This window comes from Nipponia nippon, unplaced genomic scaffold, assembly GCF_047370975.1.
Source record: "Nipponia nippon isolate SJK-2023a ecotype South Korea unplaced genomic scaffold, ASM4737097v1 scaffold_25, whole genome shotgun sequence".
In the NCBI taxonomy this organism is placed as follows: Eukaryota; Metazoa; Chordata; class Aves; order Pelecaniformes; family Threskiornithidae; genus Nipponia; species Nipponia nippon.
Window position 1 is genome coordinate 4,843,878 of NW_028262342.1, and position 25,886 is coordinate 4,869,763.

The window sequence follows — 25,886 nt, forward strand, 5'->3', positions numbered from 1 at the left end:
GCAGTGCCCTGGTTCTGCTTGTGCCACCACAGCCGGCAGGAGTTTTGCTACACTTTGCTCAGCTTAGTTGATCCCTAAAGCAAAATGCACCAAGTCAGAGATCTACCCTCCAGTCTTACTCAAGCCTTTTGTCTAATGAATGAAACAGTATGACTTTATCACTTGAAATATTAGGACTAGAGAGCTACCAGGGACATAAACATCCAACTGCTCCCCGAGCAGCTTGTGCTAATAAGCAGTGTTTACCTGGGCCCTGACACTAGAGATATATAACACCTCCTGGCTGCTTGGAGAGATGATCTGGGTGGTCTTGGTTCATTTACTAACACATTAGTCCTCTGCCATTGTCAGATACTGCAGCGATATGTGTATTAACACCTTATGGGAAAACACAGTGGAAAAAGGATTTAGAGCATGCAGAACCAGTGGGTACCAGCAATGTGCATGCAGCCACTGGCAGCTAAAAGAGCCCAAAAGGGGTGAAAATAGACCAGAACTATACATTATGCACAATAAAAATGCTCTTGTGGGCAAGCTGGGGTGATTTAGCAACATTCAGGGCTAAACTTTTGTCTCTCTGGTATGCTCAGAACGATGCATCACCTCTGGGATGCTTGCATCAGCAGGAGTGACCGTATCTGCTATGAAAGGGCACCATGGTGAATTCGGGAAGTTTCCCCAACAAGAAACATATAATTCCTCAGAATTTTGACAGACAGACTCAGCACAGTTTCAAGTGGGGTTTATTTACAGTAATTGCAACAAAACTTACTACTGTCAGTAAATTACACAATACATACAAGAACCTTTTTCTATTCAGCAACCACATATCTTGCATAGAAAGTTTCCTCTACTGATAAGGCAGAAAATATCATCTCAAAAGGAAACACAGGTTTCTAAAGCCTGACATACCTGCTAGGACCTATTCTTGGAAGCATGTCTCACCCCGTGCACCTCATTTCAGCCAGAGCAATCAGTGCTAGCAGTCACGTAAGACTGAGCCCAGATTTATGAGCACTGCTCTGCAGCATTAACTACACCAGAGTAGTTCCAGCAGGCACTCAACACTCACAAATATGCATTCCCTATACAAAAATATTATAATTTAAACAATACTTTTATTAAATGATCACAGCTTATGTCTGCTAGCAAGAGAAACCCTTTTAGATTTTCCCTTGGAGAGCATCCTTTGATAGAAGTCAGCTAAGCAAGTGCTATGCTGATTTGATCAAACTCAATATTTCCATCTTAATGCAAGACTCTGCTGATGCAGTCGCCTATGTACCTGGCTAGCAAAACACTTGGTGTTTGATCAAACACAGCTGCAATCAGTGAGAAACTGCACTGATACAGGACATCATTTTCCCGTTCACCATTGGTGTGTGCAATGTCCCAGCAGCTTCGTTAGTCCTGGCCGTTGGTGGGTCGTTAACACCTTCTGCTCTCTAATGAGATTTCTCCATCCAGTCTAGTAGGATGTCCAGCTCCCCCAGGGATTTAATTGCTGCAGATGTGACATTCAGCTGAAATGATATAAAGGAAGGAGTTATAAGCAAAGATAGCGAGTACCGCCCAATGTAAAGATAATCTGAATAACTGTGTTAATGACTAGACTTAGTCATCAACTTACCCCTTCGTAGTTAGCAAGTATTTGCTTAAATTTCTCAGTAGATTCCTGTCCGCACATGCACTTATTTTGCTCATGCTAGAAAAATAAGATAGAATTCATTAGTTTGGCGTGCGGTTAATTTTTAAAAATAAGAGATTGGTTTCTAATTATGCTGGAAATTGCTGTATAGACTGAGACCTTGTTAAACTCAGTAGAAGGCTGCAGGTCCTTAAATCAGACTTCAGCTAAGAACAGAGTTTACTTTGAGAGACAGAGGGACAGGATAAATACCGTTCTTGAGAAGTAACGTGGGAGTTGGCTGATGAGTGGCAAGTATAAAAATTTCTCAGCGGACATATGCACTCTTCACATCACACTTCTTTGTATTCTTGTTAAAACCATTTTTATAAATAGAGATTTTTCTAACATATGCTTAGGTTTATTTATATATCAAATACTAACAGGTGACACTAAACTGTAGCAATACCCAAGACTTACACACTGCCTGAGTTTCTTCTTCACGCTGAGGAAGGAGTTGGCTATGCTGCTGATTTTTCGGTTGACATACGAATCCTCAGTCTTGCAGTGCTTGAAGACTTTGTCCACGTAGAAGTTGAAGAGTTGATGGGTGATGCAGCATCTGTCTGAAGACTGAAGGAATAAATTTCATTTTTAAAAGGTCTTCCAAAGTGCTATAAACCTGTAGTCACCAACCTTTCTCTCTAGAATAAACCGTCTCTAACACCAAGCACAGTAGCTGAGCACTGCGGGATGTTTTGGGTCATATAAAGCTTTTTTAGTGGTGCTTGATGTAAACTGATAATATATATAGGAAATTATTTTAGACTGATTTTCCAGAAGATCCATCCTCAGCAAGTCTCATTGAGTCAACAAAATAAATAGCTGGTTTTGTAGCTGGGTATTAGAGGCTGAAACCTGAAGCAGTGGCAATGTCCAGTGCTTCAGAGCGTAAGAGAACTGCAAAATACTGATTTATAATATAGTTCACCTCCTGAGATCATATTCCCCTGCTTTTGGATTCTTTAATAGCTTTCCACCCAAACCCTGATTCATCTCGCTATGGCTCCACTGACCGAGGTGGTGGGGAGCCGCAGCTAAAGCTCCCGTAACTGGAGCTTCACATGCAACAAAAAAAAAAAAAAAAAAGAAAAATCTCTGCCCACCATTTCTGGAAAGACAGTCAGGGTGAAAGCCCGGTGCAGGAACCGGCAGTGGGACACCCACCTGCTCTCGCCTACGTGACCCGCATCACTTTATCCTCCCTGACCCGCGCTGAATGCCAGCGTCTGTGTTTCGCAGGAACTTAGAAGAAGTCGTGATATTGAACAACTTCCCCAGACGCCCTGAGCTGGTACACCTCACGATTGGTGTTAGGATGCTAGCTGGTCAAAATTATACAGAGAAAAACTGGAGACACGATAAGGACACCTACCTTAACCTTGTGCAGGGAGTGCGGGTAAGACAAGATGCTCAGCGTCCTGATGGGGTCTCTGGCTTGCTGCATGAGAGAAGACAGAGACGGTGATGTACCTGCTGGGTCCAGAGGGGCTTCGGGAGTAGCGGACTAAAGAGCTTCCCCAGCTCTACGAGAGCCCGGAGCAATACTTACGATGTTGGCTTTAATTGCGGTGAAACCAGACCTAATCTCAGTCATGCTCATTGAAATTCTGCAGAGTCCAAAGTGGAAGATTTTGTTCCCAGCTGTCGGCATCAAATTCAACCAGCACGACATGGAGAAGAGGCAGAGGAACAAGTGGGATCCCTTCATGCTGCCGCAGGATGCAAAGACGGCTGGCTGCCTGGGAGACCTGCTCAGGGAAGGCAATATTGCCTCTCTCTTTCCTAAATGACACAATGGTAATGCTTATGAAAATATACCTATTTTATATAGTACTTGTACCTGTACACATGTATTTAAAAAACCACACTAACTAGTATCTCTTACTCATTTCTTCTTTACTCCCCAAGTGCAAGACAAAAAAATCAAATAAAAACAAATATTTAACAGATGATCCCAAAAGAAGCAAAAAAGGAAAAGAAAAAAAAAATACCAGTAAAAGATTGTATATAAATAGACAAAGATCTGAAAAAAAATTCATCAGAAAAATAAATACAGATAAATTAAATTTTTAAAAGTCTACTGACTCAGAAGCAGCGGGAGGTAACTGCGACTGAAAGCAGCAGATCCCAAACTCTGATCACAAAAGAAAATGCTTTCCCTCAGAAATAGCATACTTCAAATACGAGTTTTGTTAGCACTGAAAATTAAGGTTATTAATGGTAAAATCCTTTCAGAGACACATCATAGGAATACAAGGAAATATACACGAGTGGATAGAGTGAAAGGATAAAATCAGTATTTTACCTTGTTCTTTGATGTGGGTTCACCTGTCTCGCTGACGTCTGACCTGAAGAGCTCCGAAGAATGTGTTTTTATCCAGGTACCAGGAGGAAATAACTCTTGGATTAACTTTTGGGATTTTTCTTGCTTTTCCCAGCATGTATTTCCTTTTGTAATTTACTGAATTAATGAGCTAGTGCAAGGGGCCAGCTCTCTCACCCACAGGTGTTTCCCTAACCTACGGAGGCGGGAAATCTTGGCATTGCTGTATCATTTTTCATTCGGGAAGAAGGACGTGACCAAAAGGAGGGTCCATCATGGGGGTTACATCTTCAAAATGCCAAGCTCGGGGGATCCCCCCAGCACGCAGCCACGCTGCCAAGCCCATCCTGGAGAGGGACCATTCCTGGCTCCCACAGAGGTGTTGGGGTGTGGGAAGCCGAGAGGCATCACCCCCCCAGGATGCCAGTGGTCCAAACCCCCCAAGGTGGGAGGGTTTCTGGCAATAGGACATGGTACGCTAGTAAAAGTAGCGTGACTCAGAAAGTTGGCAAGACCTTTCTCCATCACTGTCCTGGCACATGGGGCCTTCACCCACTGGGTACGGGGGACCCCACTCTCAGGCTTGCTCCTCAGGCGGGTGGACACTTATCTCCATCAGCACATCCCTGGTACTTGGAGACCGGAGATGCCCAGGTACGAGAGGGCAGGGCTTTGCGATGACACAGCTCCCACCTCGGTGCCAGAAGTCACTTGGTTTTCAGGAGCACGGGTGACTGAGGTGATTGTTATGCACAGTCCAAAGCTACCACCCTGCAGAAGGACAGAAATTTCACTCGAACCTTTAAAAGTCCACCAGCCCAGTGGCAGCAAGGAAGTCTTATCCATAAGCAAAGACTTTGACTGCAAAGTCTATGATTACCCTGATGCAAGCATTAGCTGCTGAGAAAAACTGGTGCAGGTCCTCAAGTAGACCAGGCACGTTCTCATAGCGAGGTTTCAGATCCAGACTGTCCCCAGGGAACCAGGATTTGCCAGCTGGGGCATGCCATCACGTGAACGTGGCAGTACTGATGCAAAACGCAGGCTGGTTCACCATGGTGTCGGCTCCAAGGCTAGTTTGGTTGTTTCTGTAACCCCTCTGGAGTTAGCTAAGTTCAGTCTACAAACAAAAATGAGCAGTTAAAAAAACTTCTTGGACTACCTGTACCCAATAGAGAAGGTCAGATAGACTTAGAGGGCATGGAGGTGGCAAAGACACCCCTCTAATCCCACAGCCAGCCTCCGGAGCAGCCGCGATGTGCTGGGTGAGAGCAGCAGCCTGAGCGTGTGCCTGTTGCAACGCTCTTGTGTGCCACTGCCTATGGGCCAGGGCTGTTACGTAAAGTTTTGCTGGGTGAGTAATTTATTGATAACCAAGCTCAATCTTGAGCATATATCCGTCATCAGGGGAAGACTAGGCAAATAGATTTTATGCCCAGGCTAGTCATAGCATTGCACACAGTATTGCTGAAACTACCCCAATGCACCAAACATGCCTCCCTCATCCCTGTGCCTTCACACTGTAAAACAGCCAAAAAGGCAGGTCCAAATCTGCAGCAGGTTGTATTTGCCCTTGCTGAGGTGTTAGAAGGACCCTCAGGAGTCCATGGCTGTTAATGTCTGCCTTCCTCCCCCAGTTCCCAGCTGCTGCCTGTGATTGCAGCAAAAGTTTCTCTTGGAGCAGAGGAAGCGGCACCGGCAGCGTTCCCAGGCAGCCCGGTGCACACCCAGCCTTGGTGAGGAAACGAGGGAAAAGGCAATGAGTTCTTACTTAATTATGTAAATTGCAGATGAGAAGGGATTTCTTTTTTTCCTTTTGGTAACTGAACTGACGTTCAAGACAGGTCAGCCAAATGCCAGCAGGCAAGAAACAGTCATGGATTAAAAATTGCCAGCCAGGCTGGTGGAGGAAAGCTGCTGGGCTGATACGGGAACAGGAGTGAAATGTCGTAGTATCGGGGTCCAGGGCCTTGCTCCATTACAGACCTCTGCACGGTCCTGGGCGGGCGTCCCTTGGCCTCTCTGTCCTCTCACTGACCATTTGCAAAGCAGAGGCAATAGCGTGACCCTCACCGCAAGGGCAGGGAGGAGAATAACCATGGCAGAAGGGGGGAGACAATCCAGATAGTTTTTCATTTTTTGTTTTTAAGTATGTGTGCAGTGATGGCGATTGATTACCCCCAGTGCTGGACTCGGGGGAGGTCCGAAACCCTCGCTTTTCGGAGCAGGTGGGATGGCATCAGCAGGGATCTCGGCATGCGTTGGACCGAGTCCTGAAGGAAGCAAATCACCCAGGCTCATCTTTCCCCAGGCAGCCTGTCTAAGGGGGTATCCTCAATAAAACAGCAAGCCATTTCTCATAGGCTCTGGGAAGGAAGAGGAAAAGGAGAAACAGGGATTTCTGAAACACAGCAGCGTGACGATGCAGATGAGCTCAGACAGTAAAATGGGAACTGACTCCCCCAGGCGCTCTCAGAATAATTAGGGCTTTTGCGTCCTGCAGTGCCGGGGAGCGCGCTGGGAGCGGGGAAGCGGTCCTCTCCCCAGGAGCCCTGCCAGGCAACTCCCAGGTAACGGGAGGGCTCCTCCCTTGGGATTTTATGGTAGGCACGTTGTGACAGGGCACACTAAAAGTAGTTACAAGCCAAATAACAAGCAAAGGCAGCACAGAGGGTTGTTAGCCGGCTGCCACCATGCTAGGGAATTAAAAACTAAGCCCTGCATATCATCAGCCTGTCATTTATACAGACTCCGACCGCTGCTGGCACCGATGCTCAGCCTCACCCTGCCATGCAGACAGCCACATTCACACCACCGCAGAGCTGGCATCATTGCTATGGTAATGGAAACATCTCAATAACAGCAGAAAGCACCAGGCTGCTGCAGACAAATGGCTTGTTGAAATGACTAACGAAGCAGACGTGCCTGGAGAGCCCGGGAGCGTGACAGAAGATGAGACACCTACTCACCGATGGCTGGGTATGTCGGGGAAACTCAGCAGCAGCGCCTGGCCCTGCTCCAGCTTCATCGCCGGAGAGCCATGCCCTGTGCACACCACTTACCATGAGCTACTGCAGTCCTGCTCAGCCCGATCCACTGCTGACCCAACTCCACGTTTATTAACCTCAAATATCCAAAAGCTTTTTTTTTATCCTAAAAAAAAATCCTTAAAAAAAAAGCCGTACTGTTCTGATCTGCAGGAGCCATGCTGTCAAGAACTGACCACAGGCACACATTAACACTGGATTTCCAGTAAAGTGTTTCAGAGTCATAAGGTACCAGTTTCAACAGTGCATTTCAGTGTAGTTTCATGCTGTAAGAAGATCTGATAATACTTTAGAGACCACTCTTGGTTTGCCATTCTTTGTCATTACTCATATTTTACAGCAGCTTTAGGTACACCAGCGTTTCAGATATGAAGCTGATAGTGGTTTGTACACAGATCCCCAGAACTAGACAATGTGAAGGATAGAAATGCCTCCAGTAATTTTAATAAAAGAAAAATCAAGACTTAATAACAAAGTCCAGCAACAGTATCTGAACTCAGGAAGGCCCTTCAGTAAAAGATCCATCAAAAACCAACTCGGCCACCTGGAACAAAAATGCTTGTAGGACTTTACATCTCTCCTGGTAATACTGTAGCTCACCAAAACCCTTGCCAAAGAAACATAATTCTGTTTCCACAGGCAGAAGAAAATGTTTCCCCTTGTTTTTTATGCACTAGAATAATTTCTTACATACTTGCAGTGGTGTAAATTGTCAGACCCTATCCTAATCATAGCTGGGCACTAATGGGAAGATCGACTGTAGCAGTGGTGCTATGCTGCAGCTCTGAGTAGTTTTCAGTGCCTTAAAAAACAGAGGTTTAATTGTCAGGCAAATACCTGGCCCTCCGATCCAGGGCCATTTCAAATCGCATTTGAACAAGTGCTAATTTGGCACAGTCTTCTTGAAACCCAGGGATTCACACCAGCACCCAGATGGGTGTCACCCGCCCCGTTGTCACTCTTTCCATTAGCTTCTGCACCGACGCACTTTGCTCTTTGTGATGGAAACATGCTCCACGGCTGCCAGCATCCACTCCCAGCCTCCGAAAAATCTGGCTGCTCTTCTCCCTCTTAATTAGTGCAGTTCATTATCGACAGAAACCAGGGGCCGGTTACCTTGCAGGGTCGCCAGCCCTGCCGCTCGCTCAGCCCCAGCTCTGCAATGCTGCTGACAAAAGTAAAAAATTGTTTTTCTCGGTAAACTCATCAAATGACTCAGAAAAAAATCTGCAAGGAGTTATCGGCTGATAGGTGTGGTACATCGTGTGCCCTCTTCTCGGTCACGTTTCTAACCATAACCACTTGAATAATTCTGAAAATCAAACACTGAGTACTGCCTTTTAGGGAGTGACAGGCTAAGCGTGGCTCAGCTCAATGAAAAGCAACTTTTATTCAGCCCAGCACAGGAGATGTCCAAACTCAAGGGAGCAAAACTTCAGGCTGTTTTCCAGGCTCTCTTCCCGAGCAGCTGATGGGGCAGGGGGCTCTCGGCAGCTTTAGAACCAAACCTCACGGGCAGAGCAGCTCCTTTCCCAGTGCTGAGGGCCTTCAGGGCTTCCAGAGAGCCTTGGAAAGTGTCCCCAACCCCAAGATGATGTCTGAATCCTCCTGATTTAGGGCATCACCCACAACTGTCCCTCTGGGGCTGTTTCTGCCGTGTCCCGTTACCTGCAGGCAGCCCGGGATGTCCCCAGGTGCTTGTCTCATCAGAAAGCAGACAGAGCCACCTCCCCGGGGGAGCATCACCCCGTTGCTGTGGGTGGCTCCGGGCTCACCCTGTCCTCGCTGCCTGTCCTTGGCCAGGTCGTGATCGCTGCCCCGCTGCACAGGGCTGCACGTCACAGAAAATAACACTGCCTCAGCCACCGCCTTCACGGAGTAGATGTGACACTGATCTGCGTGACTCACCAATGGAAGCGCTGCTGCCAAGCCAGGATTTCACCCAAAAAGGTAAAAAAAGAAATGCAAAAAAGAGTGCTTCCCCCCCCCCCCCCCCCTTCTCTAAGATTCACCTTTGTGGAAAGGGAAAAGCGTGGTGGAGGATCTTGTACACTGACATATCTGTTCTGCAGAAAACCATTACTTTAGTCACCAGGGTGGGGGGTGTTGAAGGTTAGATACTTGCTTCCCCTGTTTTGATAAAATATGAACTCATATTTTGGTTATCATAAATGGCATCTTCCCCAAAGGGAAATGCATATTTCAGGTCTTTACAGTTTAATAATACAGCTAAAGAGCAGCTCCTGCTAGCTTTTCTTCAACTGTCCATCACTTGGGTTTCAGCAGCCACCTCTGCCTGCAAAGCCTGGGTTCAGAATGTCACAAGTCCAGCCAAAGTGCTGCTGTGCTCAAAATCAGGCAAGCGCACGAGCTGTGTGTGGTGCTAGGGACCAGCCCAGGGGAGTCCAACACATTCCTGCTAATGTCAGAGACCGGCTGGAAAATCAAATTCCCTCTTGGGAAATTTTCACCCCCAAACTGCCACAGCTCAGGAGTTATGCAAAAGGCTTAGCAGTCCCCCTGCTTGGGTACATGTCACTCTTTCATGATCATTTCAGCAAGATTTCCTGGTCAGAGAGTGAATTTCAATGGTTTGTTTTCTTTCTTTTTCTTTTTTTCCCCACCATGTTAAGGAAATGGGCTATTTCAGCAAAAATTGAGGTAAAGTTGCCTGAAAAGCACTGCCTTGCCATTGAAGATGAACAGAAGCACCACGAGAGAACAGCGTAAAGCCCAACGCCCATGCTGGGCGATTAGACCGATTAGCACCGGTCTCCAAATGTGCATGTATTTCAAAGACTCAAATCTGCCAACAAGGTGAAACACAGGCTTAATGAATGAAGCTTTTTCAGTTTCCAGGAGGTTTCAGAAGCTTTTTGATGTGGGTATCTGACATATTAGCAATTGGGCTTCTCTAAGCAAATGGGAATGCCAATGTATAGATAAAGAAAATGCTGAAGTACAGGCAAGATTTCGAGCTGCCTGAGAAGTGCTCTGGCTGGCCTGCAAGGCTGCGCGCTGCTGGGAGGACCAATATTTCACAGAGAAACGAAACTTTCTTGAAAGGTCTTTCCGAGGGAGAGAGCTGTGATCAGTGAACATGAAAAATGATCTAAGCAAATCAAACTTCCACTTTCAAAACCCACAAGAAGCCCCCATGCACATCTTCCCTGCAGAATTTAGGTTTGTTTACTATCCTTGCTTCTAATTTTAAACTTTTTTCTCTCTTGCAATTAGTGCTACAATCATAATTCGCATTACCAGCCATCACGACCCTTCCCTTGTTCCTGCAGTCCTGGGGGCCTCCCATGGAGACAGGGTTATGCTGTTGACCGAGCAAGTTTGCACCTTGGAAAGTGGGCAACCTAAAAGAGACATGAGACAGAGAAGCAAAGAGGAGACAAAAATAAAATTAGGCAAAATTGAAGAAAATAGCTCATTCCAAGGACAGTGATTTTCCATAGTGAGCCTGGGGATCCCCAGCTGAAGCCCGTGGATGCTCCCATCCCTCACAGAAGAGCTTGTGCAGGCAGTTCTGGTTCTGGGGTGGTCCCAACAACAAGCTCTTCTTCAGGAAAGGTTCATTAATGTTTAGAAAACCAAAGCTGAAGTTCTTTACTTTGAAAGTTCACATGAACAGTCACAGAAAATAGCATCAGTTATCAGGAGCTGTCTGCAGCACATAGAGATTGAAAAAGAAAAATAATCGCACAAAATAGAACAACAGCACGTGCCCAGAGTTATCAGGGCTAATCATCTGCACTCCCAGGTAAGCAATAGCAGAGCAACAGCTTCAAGATACACCAGGCACAGCTAGCAAGGTCACTGCTAGGCAGAGGGACTGTTTCTTGTTGAAATATCAAGCCATCCCCACCTCCTCCTCCAAAGCTTCAGCCAGAGCTCTGAATGGCGTGGTTTTTCAAATAATCATAGTGATGCCCAGGAGAGAAGAGAAACATCCACCAGCAGTGGGCTCCAGGCAGCAGCATGGCAGATGCCAGACCATGGTCTGCTGAAATGCTTGTGCCTATCACCCAGCTCTCGTGTTCCTCCCATCCTTATTTTTGGAAGAACTAAAAAATGATGTGATAGCAAAAGTCACACAGGGCATTTTTTAGAAAACTGAGTTTGGCCTGGAATTTGAGCAAGCAATCGAGCTGGCTGTCCCACACAACGCCTGGGTTTGCCCAGGAGGGTGAAACGTGCTGATGGTGCAGGCAATAAATGATGCCTAATAGAGGAGAAACTGAGAGCGCACTGCTATCAGCTCAATTTTTTATTATCTGGGGAGAAAATGAATCACCCCAATAGCCAGTCATAGCACTCATAGATTTAGCTTTCACCAAAACTGAAACTTATGTTTCAGTAAGTTAGCTGTGGATTCTGTACATAACCCAGCTCTTAAACACAGGTTTCGGTTTTGTCTGGGTTAATATTGCCTTGAGTACATATTAACGCGGGACTTGAATCAGTCTCAATTTCACAACCCTGAGGGGCCAAAGCTGGTTTCGTTGGTGCTGGATGCATGCGAACCCACGCAGAGGCACCCCGATGGCGGGCAGGGCTGGGAGGGCAGAGAGAGACGGGAGGGTAAGGACAGCAAAAAGAGCTCCTGCTCGCAAGTCACAGCCACTTGGCTTCCTTCCTTCCTACCTTATTTGATAATACGTGTCCTGTGGAAATGAGAGAACACAAGCAAATCAGCACCAAATTCCCTGGAAACAGGGGTGAGGACAAGCCCGCATTGGAAAACCTCCTGTGCCATTTTCCCACCTCCTGTTTGCATCATTCCTTTAATGCAGGCTGGCAGACGTGCATCCCCCCCCACGCTGGAGCTGCACAGCCGTCCTCCCCTCCTCATGCAGAAAGGCAGCTAATGAAGGAAGCTATGGCTCAGCTAACGAGGAGCAACACAGAGCTCAGGCACAACAAACGGTGCCCCAAGCAAACGTCCCGGGAGCAAAACCATCGGGGCACCAGGGGCAGGGTTTGGGAGGTAAAAGCTGGCCCCCATGAGCTGTACTTGCAGGGTAAGAGCACAGTCTTCCCTGGACTGATCAGGATGATTTCTCCTTTGAGATCTGCAGGGGGGCCTGAGGAGATGGAAGGGAAGAGCCTCCTGTTCAATTCAAGATGCTCTCCAGAAGGCGTGCAGGCAGAGCCACCGCCGCTGCGAACTCACCCTGCAACGCAGCCATGCACAGCACCGGATTTCCCACGGACGCGGCTTTGGCCCCAGGATGAGCAGGAGCTGCTGCGCCGGCTGCCCCAGGGCTCTGCCAGCCCCTGAGGACACGACCCCATTTGCAAGGCCCATACTGAGACCTAGGCATCCCAAAAACACCAAAGAGTTTGTCCCGCCCCAAGCCAACAGCAGCTTTGCACCGTCCTCGGCACCAGGAGAACCACCTCTTTCACCATCCATTACCACCACCATTTGCTTCTAGGTATAAATTCTTGAAAAATCATGCTACAAGGCAAGGTTAATTCTTCCAGAGGTTTATCCTGTTATCAACCCACTCCGTACGGCTCTGCCCCGACCCCAGCACACACGGGAGCGCCGGCTTGGCCGCAGGACGTCAGCCTTCCCACCGCAGCCCGGGCAGACCCACGCAGGCAGGCTCAGCCCTCTGCTAACCAAAGTGTCCTCTGATCTCGGTGGAAAACTGAAGACTCAGTTGCTTGCAGCATATCTCCCTGCTGCACAAAGCCACTGGCAAAACCCCTTTTTAGCCATAAATATAAATCAGGGGCGTTAGAAGGATTGCAGCTCTTACATTTGACTTTATATTTTCAGCAAACACACTGCCAGCCTCTTCCGAGGAGCAGGTGATGAACTGCCAATCTCTCCATTCCCGACAGGCAGGAGACAGCTAGCAGAGGAAGTTCGCTTCAGATCTTTTTTCTTCTTCTTCCTTTTTTTTTTTTTTTTTCCTCTTTTTTAAACACCATTTTCAGTGATAGGGGTTTTCCACCATTCAGATTCATCTTCCACTTCCTAGTTATAGCGCTCAAAACCTACATGGAAAGCAATAACCAAAAAGGGACTTTAGTGCCTGCTCCCATTACTGAAGTAAACCTTCCTCAGACTTCCACAAGAAGATAAATCCTGAGAAAATTGTCTAAGAAGCACAAGCAAGACCCGTGCTGAGCAGAAGCGGAGCAGACAGCCCAGCTCCCGTGGAGGGAAGCAGGTCATACCCCTGGCAGCAATGCGATTTCAGTAATAGCTTTTCAATTGCTGAGCTCTACTGCTTTCATAACTCAAGTTCACTTTTTCTTTGGGTCTCTGTAATTAAGATAACCTCGCAGCAGAAACAGCCTGGTTGTATCACCTGCTCTCTCTGTTAAAAAAAAAAAAAAGAGAGAAAACAGAAGGGGGATCTGAACACACGGAGGTAGAAAGTTATAAACAAAATATTTAAAACCCTCTGAAACGCACATCTGATGGATCATTTTTTAATCAAATAATCTCTGCTTATGTAGGTGAGGTCAAGCTGAGATTATTCTTCCTCCCCCTGCCCGTGGCACAGCCGGATGCGCACCCTGTGCTGAGGCTGTTAATTAAAAATTCCTCAACTTAAAATAAACAAATTCAATGGAAAAAAATAACCACCTTCTAGCAATTCTAATTTATTGCATTTTTCTCTGAAAGGGCAGCAGTGTCAGCAGCAACCTTTGGGCTCATTATTCTGGGAATCCACATCACAAAATTTGTTCCCCTTGCTCTGGCTTCTCAGAGGGGCCTCCGAAATGTCAGATTTGAATACAACCTTGCATGGCCATCACTATTTCTTTTCTGGTTGAGTAACGCGCTGGCTCAGACCCCAGCCTTCAGCCTGTACAGAATGGCCCGCAGGGGAGTCCCAGGGACCATGGCGTTATCACACTAGTGATTTTGGAGCGGAAAGCTGCAGCAGGGACACGCGGGAAATCCCCCAGCAGCACCAGGGATGCTGCAGCATCCCTCGCGGCACCGGGGATGACCCACCGTCACGTGCGGCATCACCAGCCGCGGCACATGCTTATCTGTGTGTTGGGGGTTGGAAAAGAAAACCCAGAATTTCTCAATGTGCAGCGTGAGCTGCTCTGTGCCATGCAAAAAACCACCCCAAAACTCCACCACGTGAGTGACCCAGCCTGATGTCTGGCTTCAGGCCAAAGGCCTGATGCTGCTGTAGAAAGTGAGTGAAGTTGCCTCCGTAATTCACCCCGACGGTCATGTTATGCTTCCGAGCAGCTGGTTTGCATTATCTGATTTCCCAAACCATATCTAGTTTCTGTCTTATGACCATTCATAACTACAAATAGTTTGTATTTGTATTATTGGTCAGGGCGTTGATGCTAAATCATGACAAAGACAATATTCTCCAGCAGATCCACACATCCTAGTAATATCAAAACCAGAAAAAAGAGACTCATCAAAACAGTACTTGTGAAATGACCTGTTCAAGACAGGAGTTGCTCAAAATTGCCCCTGTAGGATGCTCAAAAAAAAAGGCAGTGCAAGAGATATTTGGGTAAGTCAAGATGGTTGGTGGCCATCTTGGGCACAGCAATCACAAAATGATAGAGTTTTCGATTCTTGGAGAAGTAAGGAGGGGGGGTCAGCAGAACGGCCTCCTTGGACTGTCAGAGGGCAGACTTTGGCCTGTTCAGGAGCCTGGTTGACAGAGTCCCTTGGGAGGCAGCCCTGAAGGGCAAAGGAGTCCAGGAAGGCTGGACATTCTTCAAGAGGGGAATCTCACAGGCGCAGGAGCAGCCGTCCCCACGTGCCGAAAGACGAGCTGGCGGGAAAGAAGACCGGCCTGGCTGAACAGAGAGCTTTGGCTGGAACTCAGGAAAAAAAAGAGAGTTTATGGCCTTTGGAAAAAGGGACAGGCAACTCAGGAGGACTACGAAGATGTCGTGAGGTTATGCAGGGAAAAAAGTAGAAGGGCCAAAGCCCAACTGGAACTTAATCTGGCTACTGCCATAAAAGACAATAAAAAAATGTTTCTATAAATACATTAACAACAAAAGGAGAGCTAAGGAAACTCCCCATCCTTTATTGGATGTGGGGGGAAACATATGACAAAGGATGAGGAAAAGGCTGAGGCACTTAATGCTTTCTTTGCCTCAGCCTTTAATAGTAAGAACAGTTGTCTTCAGGGTACCAAGCCCCATGAGCTGGGACAGGGAGCAGAATGAAGCTCCCATAATCCAAGGGGAAATGGTCAGCGACCTGCTACACCACCTGGACACACACAGATCTCTGGGGCCGGATGGGATCCACCCAAGGGCACTGAGGGAGCTGGCGGAGGTGCTCACCGAGCCACTTTCAACCACTTATCAGCAGTCCTGGCTAACCAAGGAGGTCCCAGTTGACTGGAGGTTAACAAATGTGACGCCCATCTACAAGAAGGGCTGGAAGGAGGATCCGGGGAACTACAGGCCTGTCAGCCTGACCTCGGTGCTGGGGAAGGTTATGGAGAAGATCATCCTGAGTGCCATCATGCGGCACGTATGGGACAACCAAGGGATCGGGCCCAGTCAGCATGGGTTTATGAAAGGCAGGTCCTGCTTGACCAACCTGATCTCCTTCTATGACAAGGTGACCCACTTAGTGGATGAGGAAAAGGCTGTGGATGTTGTTTCCCTGGACTTTAGTAAAGCCTTTGACACCATTTCCCACAGTGTTCTCCTGGAGGAACTGGCTGCTGATGGCTTGGATGGGGGTACGCTTCTCTGCATAAAAAACTGGCTGGACGGCCAGGCCCAAAGTGTTGTGGTGAATGGAGTTAAATCCAGTCAGCAGCCGGTCACAAGTGGTGTTCCCCAGGGCTCAGTCCTGGGGACAGTCCTGTTTAATATCTTTATCAAAGATCTGGACGAGGAGATCGAGTGCACCCTCAATAAGTTTGCAGATGACACCAAGTTGGGCAGGAGTGTTGATCTGCTGGAGGGCAGGAAGGCTCTGCAGAGGGATCTGGACAGGCTGGATCGATGGGCCGGGGCCAACTGTATGAGGTTCAACAAGGCTCAGTGCTGGGTCCTGCACTTGGGTCACAACAACCCCATGTAACGCTACAGGCTTGGGGAGGAGTGGCTGGAGAGCTGCCCGGTGGGAAAGGACCTGGGGGTGTTGGTCGAAAGCTGGCTGAACATGAGCCAGCAGTGTGCCCAGGTGGCCAAGAGGGCCAATGGCATCCTGACTTGTATCAGAAATAGTGTGGCCAGCAGGACCAGGGAGGTGATGGTGCCCCTGTACTGGGCACTGGTGAGGCCGCACCTCGAATCCTGTGTTCAGTGTTGGGCCCCTCACCCCAAGAAGGCCATGGAGGGGCTGGAGCGTGGCCAGAGCAGGGCAACAAAGTTGGTGAAGGGTCTGGAGCACAAGGCTGGAGAGGAGAGGCTGAGGAAGCTGGGGGTGCTCAGCCTGGAGAAAAGGAGGCTCAGGGGAGACCTTATCGCCCTTTCCTCCTGAAAGGAAGCCGTAGCGAGGTGGGGGTCAGTCTCTTCTCCCCAGTAACAAGTGATAGGATGAGAGGAAATGGCCTCAAGCTGCGCCAGGGGAGGTTTACGTTGGATATTAGGAAAAATTTCTTCACCAAAAGGGTACTCAGGCCCTGGCCCAGGCTGCCCAGGGAAGTGGCGGAGTCCCCATCCCTGGAGGTATTTAAAAGATGGGTAGATGTGGTGCTTAAGGACATGGTTTAGTGGTGGGCTTGGCAGTGCTGGGTTAATGGTTGGGCTTGATGATCTTAAGGGTCTTTTCCAACCTAAACGATTCTACGATTCTAAGACGGAACATATATTTGACCAATTTTGCATACTTTTACCTTCTTGGCTTACCTGCAAACATACTGCATTCTTCTGAGAAAACCTCATTCATCCTCCCTGCTCACTTGGAGCACACGCTCCCTGCTCCCTGAAACGCCAGCGCCCAGATCTCCTCAGTTTCTATAGGGACAGAAACAGGACATTGCTGTGAGCATCAGAAAATCCCCGCCAACGACTTATTTCAGGAGAAAAACAAAGAAAGGTAATAACCCCTCTGTTTGTAACTGCTCCCCTGCGGAGTGGCAAATAACCTCACATGGACGAGGGCAGCATCATTCAGCTGGCAGATGGCCTGACGCTGCATCAATGGGCTCCTTACAAGATCCAGTGACAAGAGGGTGTTGCAGCAGCACCGACCTCATGCATGACTCCGCACACCCCTCGCAGAGTGGCTTAAAACGGCAAAGTACATGCAACCTGGGGAAAAAAAAGCACAGCTCGCTCTTCTAGGCTGGCAGAGGGCACTCTGAAATCCCAGGGCAGGGTATTAAATAGGGATCTGCAGCAGACTTCCAAATATAGGGAGTTTTATGTATGCAATTAAAAAAGTGCAGATATTTCTCAGTTAAGTTAATCACCAAAACATTGACTCTACAGATGGGAGGAAGTCTCCGTTACTTGATGCTTTTAGGTGATGATTCCAGCTTGATTCAGATCAAATGGAAGTTCTGGACCTGCTAAGAACTTCTTATGTAAGGCTCTCTTATGTCATATTAGAAGTCACATTAGAGGTCACGATAACGTCTTCTGTTCATGATTAGTAACCTATTCATGATCACTTAGATGTTACAAGACAAAACAATGACATTGGTTAAATTTCCAAAGAGTAATTTGGGATTTACCTGTTGAGGTCGATATGAGTCACATTTGAAAATTCTGACAAGGGTTCTATAAAGCAGGTTTCCAGAAGTTAAAAAATCCAACGTCATGCTTTGCCAGCAAAAAAAATTCTTGAAAAAAAAAAAAAAAAGGGCAGTCCACTTTATGCTTTACCCATCAGGAACTGTTAGTCATCAGCGATGGGGCTGCTGAGAGCACAAATGCTATGGCTTCAAAACTGCTCTTCACACAAGGTGAATGAAAGGCCACCAAGTCTCTGCTTCCCCCAGAGCGCCACTGACAGCAGATCTCCGTAATCTGAAGGGATGAGAAATGGGGAATTTTTGAAAAGGAAAGAAAGAAACACACCATTATGATAGCCTGGAAATCTAGGGGATCCTCCAAGCTATGTCTAGAATAGACAGTGCATAAAATATACAATGTTCCTTTGTCCAAAAGCAATGACAGAGACCAAGAAGGCACACAAATGTAAAAACTTGCCCACATAAAAGCTTGCCAAGATAAGAAAAGCTACACACATACACAGCCCCTTTAATGATGAGATGCCACCCTGCTCCAGAGGATGGGACCTCTGAAGACCACCGAGCCCAAGCCCTGCCTGTGCAGGGTCAGCCAGCGCAGGTTGTCCAGGACCATGTCTAGGAAAAAAACATTTCCGCATGCCACGCTGCGGGGGAAAAGCATTTGCCTAAATGCCTCTGTTTTACTGCAGAAACGCAGTTCTGCTGTCCTGCTGAGTATTTCTTGTGAACGTGCAGCTCTTAGAAATTTGTGGGAGGTGGGGTAAAAGTGTATGAATAGCTTTTGAGTAACACACTTTCCTTCCTGAAATGATCTTCTTGGCAAACACGAAAGCTGTTTCCTAAAGGTTTAGAAATACACCCACGTCCCCTGGACACTCTTTAGGAAAAGGTGCTTTATTCATTCATGCAACCACTCCGTAGTACTGCAGAGTCAATGCGTTTCCACAGCAGTAAGCAAAAGTGAGTCAGAGCGAAACTGCACCGTCAAGATCTCTGACACGGCAAAGGAAATACAGGTAAACACAGCGGCGTAGCATCCGTGCGCAGGCCAGAGTTTCCTTTGTGGAATGGATGCATCTGGCTTACGCTCGTACCAAAAAAACCTACAAACCAGGTTCCAAAACAGGGAGGAGGGAATTGCACAAGACTGAGAACCACTCTGCATGCTTTGGGTGTCAAACTGAAATGACTTCATGGAGACCACAGATTGTTCAAAATAAGAGAAGTTTGGAAACGAGCGCTCAGCTCCTGGGCAGGAAGGAGGGAGGGCTCCTGGCACCGTGCCACTGCTGCACCGGCTCGCGCTGATGGCACAGGATGTTCCCGTGTGCCCAAAGACCCTTTGCTTTTCATCCCACAAAAATACTGGTACCTAAACCTAAAGCTGAGGCTGAGAGTGACCCCTCTGCTGCAGGGGACCCAATTTGCAGAGAAGTGCCTGGGAGTGCATCCTTCACCAAAGGGAGCGGGTTTCGCTCCGGGCTTTGGTCCAGGGCCAGGCTGCCTGTGGACCCGCTCCGGGGCACTGCCTCCTGACAGCATCGCACCCGCTGCCCTCACCACATCAGTTTCAATGCCCTGATGAAACTTAAGCAGCCATCCAGGTCTTGGCAGTGAAGCTTTATCGACCCGTGGCAGATTTGAGTTAACCCAAAATAAGTGAAAAGCTCCCAGGGTGGGAGTCAAGGGGGAAAGCAGAGAAAGCTGGGATCCTACTCATGGAAATGCACTGAGTTTAAAACCACTCGGTTTTGGCTGAGCCATCTGCTGCTGCTCGCTCTTCTCTTTTCTGATAGCTTCTGCTGGCGGTCAAGAGAAAAAACCACATGGCTGCGATAGAGCAGGGGAAGAAAAATGGGTCACCCAATACATGACACACGCTGTGATTCAGACGCGCTAGTGTGCCCGCAGTGATTCACTGGGAGCAGGCTGCCTCATCTCCTCTGGAAGAGGCAACAACAACAACAAAAGGAAAACAAATCAGAACACAAAATCCCATTGCCTCTGCCCCAACACCTTCAGTTACTTCATCCCCTTTACTCTTACTCATACATACGTAACCAAACATTCCTCTCTTTTGCTCCTAAAAATAATAAAAAAAAAAATTAAATGTACGGTAACAAACAATACTTTGCATTTTTCCAGCATTTTTTTTGCAACGAGTTCCTTCACAAAGGTTTGCAAATTCAACTTAAAAGAGGTTCAGTGCAGTGAAGGAAATGAGAATTGAAGTGATTTAGCCAAGGCAATGTATTGGAGGCAGGCTGGGAGGAATGCACCATTTCAAAATAAGATGGGAGCTTTCAAAGAAAACCCTCTGATTTCAGGAAGGCCAAATTCATCTCCACTTTCTCTTTCTTGGATAACAGATTCCTAAGTTCATCAGTGAAATCTTTATCACAAGGAAGCGGGGGGGTGGGGGGGGTGTACAAATGTATATATAGAAAGAACATGAAAGAGAGGAAAGCGGAAAACAAGAGAGACGTCAGAGGAATTATCTTCAGCTCTGAAATGGTAATTTTATCAGAGCTGGGACAATAAGTCTCAGTTAACACAGTACACCCAGTTCGCAGAGCCAGCACCGGGTTGCTTGGATGGGGTTAAAGTCCATTTCTAGGAAACGAAATAGGATTAAAAAGCTGGAAACATGAATATTTGGGACCTGCTTATACACTTTAACACCACACACCAATGTTAAAATAAGTAGTGGCTCCCATGGCACAAGCCCGGCTCCCACCCAGCTGCTGGGGGCAAGCAGCCAGGCAGCCGTGCCCAGGCCCCGAGGGACCTGAGCAGCAGCGTGTCCCGGTTGGCTGGGCCTCCTCCACCGCATCCCGGCCCCACCACACGTCGAATCCCGTCGGCATTCAGACACACCAGCTGAAGTCTGGGAGCATAGTCTTTGAGCTTGCTGAAGGCAGTGAAAATTCACATTGACTTCAGCAGATGTACGTGTAACTGAAAAAAAAAAAAATTAAAAATTAAGATTTAAGATTAGTGTGTGGATTTGCAGGATAGCATTAGAATGCTAAAGGAGGTGACAGTGTATTTGTGCAGGTTCATTATAAGCAATGCTGCTGAATTATGCATGGTGCTGGGGATCCTAAGTGCAGGTTTGATACGGAGGTTAAAAATAGAAATATTTTTTTTTCCCCTAACAATAGCTCATTCATCTAAAAATAAAAAGTAACTGTGAGAATGCAGAAGTAACCTTACACAGCATCTTTTCTTCTTCGCATTATATCTGAAGCTTTCCTCTTCAGCCACATTTAAATTTACAAGAAGCAAGCAATGAGAAAAAAAAAAATGCAGAGTCTAAGCACAAAAGATTTGATGGGGGTGAGGAGAGGAGGGGGGTCAAGAGAACAGGAAACCCAAGTTGACGGGAAACCCAAGTGACATTTGGTTTTAATGAATGACTTAAAACCCCAATATTGCTCGCCAGGAAACGGGGGAGAGGAAATTGAGCGATGTTTTGAGAGTATAAATGAGGGGCTCCATCAAGGTGAAGGCTGCAGATCTGCTTTTTACCCTCCTGTGAAATTCAACCGAGAGCTGGACCAAGAGGCAAGCAGCTCATTTTCACAGCATGCAAACCTGCTCAGCCCTGGTCTTGCTGCTCCTGGCTGCCAGCACCCTGCCTGCCAGGTGCTCGCCTGCCGAGCCCGGCTGCCTCCACTTCTCCGAGCTCCTGCCTGCAAAGCTCAAAGAGCTGAGGATCAAGTTTGAGGAAATTAAGGATTATTTTGTAAGTATAATTCTGCTAGTCTCTCCTCCTTCTCGTTCTGCTTTTTTTTTTGCAAAGTTCGGTGATTTGGATGAGGGGGAAGACAGCTTCCTCCCGGCAGAAATGATTTGGTTGAGTATTGTGCTATGGGCTGATGGGGGTGAGCATGAGAAGTTCAGTTTCATCGCTCACTGAGAGACAACACGTAAGGGTTTTCTTCCTAGTTTTAGTTACAATGAACTCAAGAGATTTCATAATGAATCTTTGTGACCCTTACTAGTCAGACTTCACCCTAAATGTTGCAGACCAAATTATTCACTGAATTAATAGGAAGGAAATAGTCCCTTCTCCAGGGCAATGAGGTCCAGCCTTGCTGAAATCAACGCTAGATGAAAAGGGAAATCTTTTGCTACAGACTTTTTCTTTGACAGAACCACAAAAGCCTGAACACGGTACTTTATGACTTGAGAAAAGGTACAGTAACTAGCACTGGCTGTGGTGCCTGTAAAAGGTCACTGCTTTGCCTCGCAGCTAACAGGAGCCTCGGGGTCACTGAGAAAGCAGCACAAGGTATCCTCAGAGCATTTGTCATTGCATTGGCACTGACAGAGATGGTTGGTCACATCTGTGTTACTGTTTTAGTTAATGTTTCTGTTTTAGCAATAAAACAAGATAAATCTCCAGGTTAAATCTCAGGCTAACGTCATGGCTTGTATTTATTATCATCAAATGAACACAGCCAAGACTTTAGATTTAAAGCTTGCTGTAAATCTCCCAGTTAATGTTGGGAAGGAATATTTTTGACCTCTCAGGAAAGCTTCGGTACCTTGGTGCCATGGGGTGATGCTTCGGCTGGTGCCAGCTCACCCCGCTGCAGCTCTCTGGTCTTCCAGAGCTGACGGTGCAAGAGGCACCGCAAGAGCAAACACCCTCTGCAGATCCCTTTTCCCCTGTTGACCGGAGACTTGCAGAGATAACAAAAACGGGGGGATTAAACCCTCCTGCCCTGGCGAGCCCGTGGGCAGACAGGCTGGGGTGGATGCCTTGCTTCCAGGGGCTGCAATGACCTTGACACCCATCCGAAGAGCGGTGCAGTTTGCATCAGCACTCTTACATAAACACCCTCTGCAGCTGAAGCAAGCGTGCAGCGCTGGCAGCAGCAGGAGGAGTTTCACAGGAACGAAATCGATGGTACTGAAGTTTGTGATTTCATTACCTTGCTGTCTTGACCTAACGGTAGTTGCACTGCAAGATTATGGATCAAAGAATGGGTGACTCCTGAATCCGGTGTTACTGTGCTGTGCACACAAATGTGCTGGGTGCTCTTTGCCTTCGCTTCGCTGAGACCATAAATGCAAACAAGGAAAACGATTGTTCGGTAGCGCAAAGGGAAAAATAGTGTTGACTGCCTGTCTAAGTAAAGCTCACGCTTCCATTGCATCTTTCTACAGCAATCAAAAGATGATGAACTTAGCATCCAGTTGCTCAGCTCTGAACTGCTGGATGAATTTAAGGTAAGAATTATGGTTCTTATATCCTTATCCTTCAGCCAGTGTTTTGTAAGAAAGGAAGCAGATTGTAATTTGGGGCATTTTCAGTGTCAGACAAGGACAGTTCTCCAGCCAAGCAGTAACACGGGTGTTTGTGGCAGGGCTGACGCATGGTTCCCCCCACATGGCAGTGGCAGCGAGCGCTCCTAACATGCTGCGAGCACTCTGACCACCACCGCGATTTTGATTTTTAAAAACACCCACGCATGTTGGTGCTGGTGGTCAGCCCCAACACGGTTACCTCCTCTCGCCCCAGGGGAGCTTCGGCTGTCAGTCGGTGTCGGAGATGATGCGGTTCTACATGGAGGAGGTCCTGCCCAGCGCTATGAGGACCAGCATGCACCACCAGCAGAGCATGGGCGACCTGGGCAACCTGCTGCTGAGCCTGAAGGCAACGATGAGGCGCTGTGTGAGTGGGGCTCAGCATCACAGCGGGGGATGAAATCAGTGCTCCGGCAAGGCAGGGCCAGTCCCAGACCAGCAGCAGGGTGGGGAGCGGGTGCTGGGTCTCCCCAGGAGCCGGGGGCAGAAGCATAGGTATCGGGATGGTGTGGAGGAGCAGGGGTCCGGGCAGGCAGACCCCGTAAGGATGGGTTTTCTCCTAGCCCCTGCTCTCCAGGCTTTCATCAGTTAAACACTGATGATTCAGAGGGTCTGTTCAGGAGTACCACTTATTTGCAGCCAGTCCCACCCAAGCTGAAGAGATAAGGGGAAGGAGGGCAGAGGGACCATCCCTTACCTGGGCACCGGAGCAGCATGGCTCTGCGACGATGCCTCCTGAAACCGCACCTGGTGTGGCCGTGACCCCATCACCTGCCGCAGGCTAACTCAGATGGGGCCAGCCCTGCCCCGGGCCGAGAGTGCCACGGGGCCGGGAAAGCGTGTGGGGTCCGTGCTCGGGGTCGTGCCGTTGCTCGTTTCATCAGTGCACGGTGCAGAGCAGCCGCTGCCCGGGAGCCCCATGGCCGCACACGGGAAAGGGGAAGGTGACGGTGGGGCGGCAGTGACGAAGGGAGATCCGCTGCCGCACGCCCCGGGAAGGAAACCCGTGTGGTTGAAGCCGTTGTTCTTGTCCCTTTGCAGCACAGATTCTTCACGTGCGAAAAGAGGAGCAAAACCATAAAGCACATTAGAGAGACGTTTGATAAGGTAAGGTCCCCGCTCACGTGGCTGCACTGAGGTTGGGAGGAACCCGCTGCTATATTATTATTTATAATAATATAAATACCTAAGGCAGAGAAATCTAGAGAGCGATGCTCGAAGCAGCAGCCAGCGGGTTCCCCTGAGGGGTGGGGCAGAGAAGCTGGAGATGTCGGTGGACGGAGAATATATCTAGCGATTGTACATCATGTGTATCGTCACATTCAGACTTAAACGGACTTGGCTTCACCTGCAGATGAACGAGAATGGAATCTATAAGGCCATGGGAGAGTTTGACATTTTCATCAACTACATCGAAGAGTACTTGCTGATGAAGAGGAAGTGAAAACACCCACGGGTCTGCGTCTTTCGCACAAAATCCTATTTTTTTCAGAAATCACTTTAGGCTGCAAGGGCACACAAGAGATAAGTTATCTTAGGGTTCAAGTCAAGAATTACAGGTCGATAGTTTAGTATTGTATTTAAAAGTGGTTTTTTTTAAGAACTGAATTTAATATTTATTACTTCTAATACCTCAGTGTGTATGTTTACAGTATGTTCTGAAGAAAAGTGGGACAAGCTTGTAAAATACTATTTATTGTTCAATATTTTAATATTTTCTATGGTAGTGCTATTTTATTCATAGCTTCAAAACACCCAAAGCAGCATTCTTCTGGGGAGCAGATAATGAGCAGAGCTTATCCTAAGTGCAATTTCACTGAGCATCGTTGCCTGATCAGGAGCAATTCCAGCTCTGAGTTCAGCAAAACTTAATTTTAAGCAACTGAGCACTCCCCTCCTGTTCTATCCCTTTATTTATTTATGCAATCAAATGTTTTTACGCATAACCGTGTCACCGTTCTGCACTTGGAATTAAGCACTGAAATATTCCAAATTATTCCATGGCCTTGCACTGAGCAAAATAACTATAAATGTAACCAAGGGCATTTTTTTCCTCCTGTGCATGGAAAGGAAAGTGGAGGAGGACCCGCACTCCACTGAGCCGCATGCGATCGTGCCACAGCCACAGACCAGCTGACCCCACTTTTAGACTTCAGCCTATATATTAGTTCAGGTTAAAGAAAAAAATAGTAGTAGGAATGAAATGTTTGGTTCTAATAGAACTTGACTTAAACGTTGCTAACGACTGACTTCCAGAGCTGCTGGGTCGGCCACTCTGCACTTTTGAAAGTTAATCTTATGATTTTCCAGTCTTTGATTGGGTTTTACTCACTGTTTTGTTGGGGTTTTTTATCTTTTAGAAGTTAGAGGATATTTAATTAACCACCATTTTAAGGTGGCTTTGGTAATTTGCATTCAAATCCATAAAGCTGCACGCAGCACGGACAATATTTGGGTTTGTGTTATTTCTAATCCTGCAGACAGGGAGCTGCAGCAGCCGAGTGCTGCAGGGGGGAGGCTGCAGCGAGAGCAGCTTCGGTGCCCCGAGAGCTGCGGGCTTTCAGGCTCCCCTTCCTCCTTGCCCCGGTCTCCCGTGTGCCCCCATGAGTGCTACGGGACGCCGAGCCAGAGGAAAATGCCATAACCCAGAGGCATTTGCTTCTAATATTTAGAAGTATTAGGGCACCAATATGATGAAACACAGTCAGTTCGTTGTTGGCTTTGTAAGTTACCACTGAAGAGGGGCTATTTATACTTGGTTTATTCTATTTGTACATTTATGGTGACAGAAGGGCATTCCTGCTGGCAGCCTGCCCGCACGG

General features: G+C 47.6%; 2 protein-coding genes across 2 annotated transcripts; one reads left to right on the forward strand and one right to left on the reverse strand.

Moving 5' to 3' along the window:
• Positions 1-775: 775 nt before the first annotated feature.
• On the reverse strand, positions 776-24,514 carry LOC104013193 (interleukin-20). Its single transcript, XM_009465675.2, has 16 exons — positions 24,251-24,514; positions 23,762-24,113; positions 20,435-20,703; positions 17,725-18,019; positions 17,093-17,299; positions 16,895-17,002; positions 13,262-13,404; positions 12,838-13,078; positions 10,322-10,425; positions 6,192-6,379; positions 3,996-5,133; positions 3,240-3,472; positions 3,063-3,128; positions 2,108-2,260; positions 1,631-1,705; positions 776-1,523 (listed from the first exon to the last, which is right to left on the reverse strand). Exons 12-16 carry the CDS (start codon positions 3,396-3,398, stop codon positions 1,446-1,448), a joined length of 531 nt encoding a protein of 176 aa, XP_009463950.1. The 5' UTR covers positions 3,399-3,472; positions 3,996-5,133; positions 6,192-6,379; positions 10,322-10,425; positions 12,838-13,078; positions 13,262-13,404; positions 16,895-17,002; positions 17,093-17,299; positions 17,725-18,019; positions 20,435-20,703; positions 23,762-24,113; positions 24,251-24,514; the 3' UTR covers positions 776-1,445.
• IL10 (interleukin 10) lies at positions 21,118-24,514 on the forward strand. The gene is made up of 5 exons (XM_009465572.2): positions 21,118-21,493; positions 22,924-22,986; positions 23,279-23,431; positions 24,106-24,171; positions 24,419-24,514. Exons 1-5 carry the CDS (start codon positions 21,335-21,337, stop codon positions 24,506-24,508), a joined length of 531 nt encoding a protein of 176 aa, XP_009463847.2. The 5' UTR covers positions 21,118-21,334; the 3' UTR covers positions 24,509-24,514.
• Positions 24,515-25,886: the final 1,372 nt, after the last annotated feature.